Raw genomic sequence first — 6,440 nt, forward strand, 5'->3', positions numbered from 1 at the left:
CAGTTTGGCGGCTGTTCCGTGCCCCCCTGTTCATTGCAAGGAAGTATTTACGACCTCTCCATCGGTGCTCTTGCTCTTTAAGAGACAGAACAGAATGGTGTGGAATGCTCCAGACTAAACGTGAAGCGTCCCCACGCTCCGATTCTAGTGATATCAGCTGCAGTTTAAACTGGGCTTGTTCCATGCTGTGTGCCAACCCCCCCCCCCATAACACTCTCTTGCCGATGTCCCAGACCCCCCAGAAATATGCTTGAAGGAAGACAGAGTATGACAGGGATGTGTTCCGAGGATGCATCGGAGGCTAGGTCATTGCTGTGGGAACATCCCTGGGGTACTCACACAAACCTAGGTGGGAGAGCCTCCCACACGCGGTGGCCGGAAGGCCTGGCCTACGCTCACAGGCCATGCAGCTGCTACTGCAACACAGAGGTAAGCATGTGTGCATCTAAACATATCTTAATGTAGAAATGGTGCAGTAAAAATACAGCATGGGATTAAAAAATGGTTTGCTTGTACAGAGCACAGCCGAGAAGGGAGCTTGCAGACTGGAAGTGACCGGGCGGTGACTGTAAGGGCCTGGGACATTACTGCACAGCACTGTGGACTTCGTAAACATTCCATTTAGGCTACGTTTGGTTTATTAAACATTTTTTCAATAACAAATTAAACTTGGCTTACTTTAACTTGTAAAAACACTTTCTAGTTTAATGTTTGGAGTCCTTTATAATAATACCTAGCTTCAAGCAAAAAAATTGTACAGTCATGACCATATCTTCTTCCTTTACATCCTCTTCTATAAGCTTTTTTCCATTTTTAAAATTACTTTTTAAAAACTTTTAATACTTTTGTTGTTGTTTTTGTGTTAAAAACCAAGACAGCCCCTCCCATACTCTTCCTCCCCGGTCCCTTTCCTCCCTTTCCCGTTTCCTTCTCCCGCTTTAGCCTTTGTGGCCGCAGGGCTGGCGGAGACTATGGAGTAAGCAGACGGCTGAGCAGAAACAGCCAGAGCGCCTTTAGCGGGGCGGGGGGAATGCGCCCCAGTACCCCCCTCCCGGGCGGAGAGGGGAGAGCTAAGAGGTAACTGTAATTACCTAACACACAGCCGGGGAGTCCATGCCTAATAAATTGAAGAGTACTGTTACAAAAGTAACAGCTGATGTCACTAGTGCAGTAATGGGAAACCCTGTCACCAGAGAATTTGATGTTGGTCGACACATTGCCAGTGGTTGTAATGGGCTGGCTTGGAAGATTTTTAATGGCACAAAAAAGTCTACAAAACAGGAAGTGGCTGTTTTTGTCTTTGATAAAAAGCTGATTGACAAATACCAGAAATTTGAAAAGGATCAGATCATCGATTCTCTAAAACGAGGAGTCCAACAGTTAACACGGCTATGACACCCTCGTCTTCTTACTGTCCATAATCCTTTAGGAGAATCCAGGGACTGCTTGGCATTTTGTACAGAACCTGTTTTTGCCAGTTTAGCCAATATTCTTGGTAACTGGGAAAATCTGCCTTCGTCTATATCTCCAGACATTATGGATTATAAACTTTATGATGTAGAAACTAAATATGGTTTACTTCAGGTTTCTGAAGGATTGTCATTTTTGCATAGCAGTGTAAAAATGGTTCATGGAAATATTACTCCAGAAAATATAAATAAAATAAAATAAAAGTGGAGCCTGGAAAATAATGGGTTTTGATTTTTGTGTGTCTTCAACCAATCCTTCTGAACAAGAGCCTAAGTTTCCTTGTAAAGAATGGGACCCAAATTTACCATCATTGTGTCTTCCAAATCCTGAATATTTGGCTCTGAGTACATACTTTCTGTGAGCTGTGAAACAGCCAGCAATATATATTCTTTAGGAACTGTTATGTATGCTGTATTTAACAAAGGGAAACCCATATTTGAAGTCAACAAGCAAGATATTTATAAGAGTTTTAGTAGGCAGTTGAATCAGTTGAGTCGTTTAGGATCTAGTTCACTTACAAATATACCTGAGGAAGTTCGTGAACATGTGAAACTATTGTTAAATGTAACTCCAACTGTAAGACCAGACGCAGATCAAATGACAAAGATTCCCTTCTTTGATGATGTTGGTGCAGTAACACTTCAATATTTTGATACCTTATTCCAAAGAGATATCTTCAGAAATCACAATTTTTCAAAGGACTGCCAAAGGTTCTACCAAAACTGCCCAAGCGTGTCATTGTGCAGAGAATTTTGCCTTGTTTGACTTCAGAATTTGTAAATCCTGATATGGTACCTTTTGTTTTGCCCACTGTTTTACTGATTGCTGAGGAATGCACCAAAGAAGAATATGTCAAATTAATTCTACCTGAACTTGGCCCGGTATTTAAACAGCAGGAGCCAATCCAGATTTTATTAATTTTCCTACAAAATGGATTTGCTACTAACCAAAACTCCACCTGATGAGAAAAAGAACAGTGTTTTACCCATGGTTTATAGAGCACTAGAAGCTCCTTCCATTCAGATCCAGGAGCTCTGTCTAAACATCATTCCAACCTTTGCAAATCTTATGGACTACCCATCCATGAAAAATGCTTTGATACCAAGAATTAAAAATGCCTGTCTACAAACGTCTTCCCTTGCTGTTCGTGTGAATTCATTAGTGTGCTTAGGAAAAATTTTGGAATACTTGGATAAGTGGTTTGTACTTGACGATATACTACCCTTCTTACAACAGATTCCATCCAAGGAACCTGCAGTCCTCATGGGAACTTTAGGTATTTACAAATGTACTTTTACTCATAAGAAGCTGGGCATCACCAAAGAGCAGCTGGCTGGAAAGGTTTTGCCTCATCTCATTCCTCTGAGTATTGAAAACAATCTCAATCTTAATCAGTTCAATTCTTTCATTTCCGTCATAAAAGAGATGCTTAGTAGATTGGAGTCTGAACATAAGACTAAACTGGAGCAACTTCATATAATGCAAGAACAGCAGAAATCTTTGGACATAGGAAATTCGATGAATTACTTCCGAGGAGACAAAAGTTACAAATGTTGGGAATCAGCAGATCGACAAGGTTTTTAACAACATTGGAACAGATCTTCTGACTTGTGAATCAGAAAGTAAAGAAGATGGGTTACAGAATAAACATAAAAGAGCATCACTTACACTTGAAGAAAAACAAAAATTGGCAGAAGAACAAGAGCAGGCACAGAAGTTAAGTCAGCAGCCTCTTAAACCTCAAGTACACAAACCAGTTGCTCCAGTCAAACAGACTAAGGACTTGACAGACACATTGATGGATAATATGTCATCTTTGACCAGCCTTTCTGTTAGTACCCCTAAACTTGCTACTTCGAGTACCTTCACTTCTGTTCCTTCTGTGGGTCTTGGTATGATGTTTTCTACACCAATTGATAATACAAAGAGAAACTTGACAAATGGCCTAAATGCAAACATGGGTTTTCAGACTTCAGGATTCAACATGCCAGTTAATACAAACCAGAACTTCTTCAGTAGTACAAGCACACCTGGATTGACCAAAATGACTTTGGGAGCACCTTCTACTTTGCCAAACTTCAGTGCTTTGAGTGTTCCTCCTGCTGGTGTGAAGCAGACTCAACAAAGACCCACAGATATGTCTGTCCTTAATCTCTTTGGCCCTCAGAAACCAAAAGTTAGCATGAACCAACTGTCACAACAGAAACCAAATCAGTGGCTTAATCAGTTTGTACCTCCTCAAGTTTCTCCAGTTATGGGCAGTTGGGTAATGGGAACACAGGTGAACGTGAAAGGACAATCTGCCTTTGGTATGCAGGGTAATCCTTTCTTTAGCCCACAGAATTTTGCACAGCCACCAACTACTATGACCAGTAGCAGTTCAGCTAGCAATGATTTAAAAGATCTTTTTGGGTGAGGTTGCTTGCTCCTATTTTTAAAGGATTATTTCTGTTTTAATCATGGGTAAGCTGATTTACAACTCTGTATAGTTGGCTTGAAGAAACTGCTTCTATGGGAAAGTGAATGGTTCTGTGACAGAAAACACCTGTTTTCATGCCAGTTAGCATAGTAATTGTATGGACTCCTAACCAGTTGACTTTTTTAAAGCATTGAGGATTTTTTCCCTCCTACAAACAACTCTTCAGGTTTTTAGAGACCCGGTCCTTACCAATCTCAAAGAGAAAAAGGACAACTGAGTTATCTTGACTAGCAGAATGTTTAAATCAAATGTTTATTTTAGCTCGTAAATCTTGGCGTTATTAAAAAATTGAGTTGATGGTAACTGCAGGCTCACCTGTTACATACTGTGTGGTACAGTCTACCTTTAACAAGTCATTAGTCTTCATTTTAATATGTGAAAAATCTTGATGCTGTAGTGATTTGTTTGCATTTAGTCTGAGAAAATGATAAGCATAAAAAGAAGGATCAGGTCATTTGCTTTTTACAATCTTATTGAAGCTTTTCTGATGAACTAATGTTGCTAATGTTGAGTACAAAAGACAGAAATACTGCAAAATTTAATTTGATTTCATTGGTTTAAAAGCATTATTAACCATCTCAAATGCAAACTAATCATTGTGAATTATATTTTAGCATGATCTGCCTCAAATAGCAATGTATTTTTCTGCATTTACATGGATATATTTAGAATCATTTTTTTCCTACTGTGTCACAGAAGAGGTATGTACTGATTTGTACTGCTATTTGACAAAGAACTCTGTTATGATTTCCCTGACTACTGCCTTCAAATTTCGTTTTCGATTCAATCTTCTGAGGTTGTAGCATATACGAATCACATTTTCAAGAAGAAATTTGTAAGAATTAAACTATATTTAATGAGTAAACTTTTGAGATTTCTTCTGTATTGTTTTAAATGTAATAAACTTCTTTAAAAATGAGCAGTTATATGTTCTGGCTACCCACACATTAATTTTCAGTTGCCATGATAGTCTGACCTCATCGGTTACTACTATTAATTCTTTCTTTTCTAGGAATTCCAGGAACTCTTTGTTTGTACACTTTAATGTTCATAATCAGCCATTTTTAGAAAGGAAAGAATAAAGTCTTCTAACAGGAAACATTTTATTTTTCGAAATCTCTCTCTGATGTTTTTCTTTAATTTGCTGATCTTTCAACCACAGAGCCTTATGCTATAAATGTCATTTGTATTTTTAAAAATTATATTTCACTGTCATGTGATAACTTTTAAAGACTCGTATGTGTATTATAGTTGCTGCCATACAGTTTGTGGTTTTTAATTATCTGGAGCCAGCAACCATTTAAAATAAATCATATGGAGTTAAAAAAAAAAAAAAAAAACGAGACACAAACACGCACAGGAGCCCAGGCCTTCACTGGGTCAGGATCAACAGTGCCACTGTCATCCCCCTCTGCATCTTGCCTTACAGGTCAGGACAATGACCTGCATAGACCTGTCCTCTCCTAGGATAGCCACGCCTTCTTCTGGAATACCAAAGGACCCGCCTGATTCTTCTGGAATACCGAAGGACCCGCCTGAGGCTGTTTTATTAACTTTCTTTAATTTTAATTAACTCTTAAAAAAATAAGTAGAAGAAAGGGCTGGGGATGTGGCTCAGTGGTAGAGAGCTTGCCTGGCAGGTTGCAAGGCCCTGAGGTCAATCCCGGAATCAAAAAAAAAAAAAAAAAAAAAAAAGGAGGAGTACTCTTTAAAATAGCAATAAAAGCAGAGTGTAGTAAATACATAAAGCAGTAACAGTTGTTGATTATCGTTATCAAGGATTATGTACTGAACATAATTCCATGTGCTGTAACTTTTATACCCGGCAGTAGGTTTGTTCCCGCCAGCATGTGAATAATGCTTGTAGCCCCGATGGTATCGCTGCAAGAGGGATTTTCCAGCTCTGTGATGATCTCATGGGACCACTGTGGTATATGTGGTCAGTCTGGGACACGACTCTAGTTTACTCAAAATATTAATATTAACACCCGAACCCAGTGTTTTCTAAATTGTGTAGGTTCGAAAGAACACTTAACTGTAAGGCTATCTGCAGAACATCAAAAAACTTCACCAACTTCCTCCCTGGGAAAAGTTAGTGCAATTATACTGCATGTATGTCCCACTCTGTCATAAAGGAAGAGGTTGGGCTAAGCTAGCTCTTTTTTTCTTCTTCCTTTCACTTTATGTCTGATTTTCGGAAGCTGTTTGTTTGTTTATTCATTTTGGGGCATTCATCAGATAGTAAGCAGATCCCATATTTTGGGGGGCCTCTTTTGCCTGAGACTCTCAACCGACAAATGGCAGGAAGTTCCTTAAGTTTCCCAAAGTCTGGGAAAAAGCATCTCTAAGTGAGAAAAAATTAAAATTTTGGCAAACTTTTGAGTATCCTTCCTGGGAGAGTTTTGGCTCTGCCGTAGAACTTCAGCCAGGGCGACATGACAAGCGAGGTGTCTAATGGAGACAAGGACGCCTCCCAAGGCCACTCACATCA

The 6,440-nt window shown here is 39.3% G+C and overlaps 1 protein-coding gene across 1 annotated transcript; it reads left to right on the plus strand.

Moving 5' to 3' along the window:
* The first annotated feature begins 1,059 nt into the window (after positions 1 to 1,059).
* On the plus strand, positions 1,060 to 5,263 carry LOC306656506 (SCY1-like protein 2). Its single transcript, XM_079131793.1, is given in 6 exon segments — positions 1,060 to 1,664; positions 1,666 to 1,808; positions 1,811 to 2,140; positions 2,143 to 2,395; positions 2,397 to 2,994; positions 2,996 to 5,263. Coding segments are annotated over 6 exon segments (2,343 nt in total). The 5' UTR covers positions 1,060 to 1,536; the 3' UTR covers positions 3,887 to 5,263.
* The last annotated feature ends 1,177 nt before the right edge of the window (positions 5,264 to 6,440 follow it).

The sequence above is a fragment of the Sciurus vulgaris genome (assembly GCF_902686455.1).
Source record: "Sciurus vulgaris genome assembly, chromosome: 1".
NCBI lineage: Eukaryota > Metazoa > Chordata > Mammalia > Rodentia > Sciuridae > Sciurus > Sciurus vulgaris.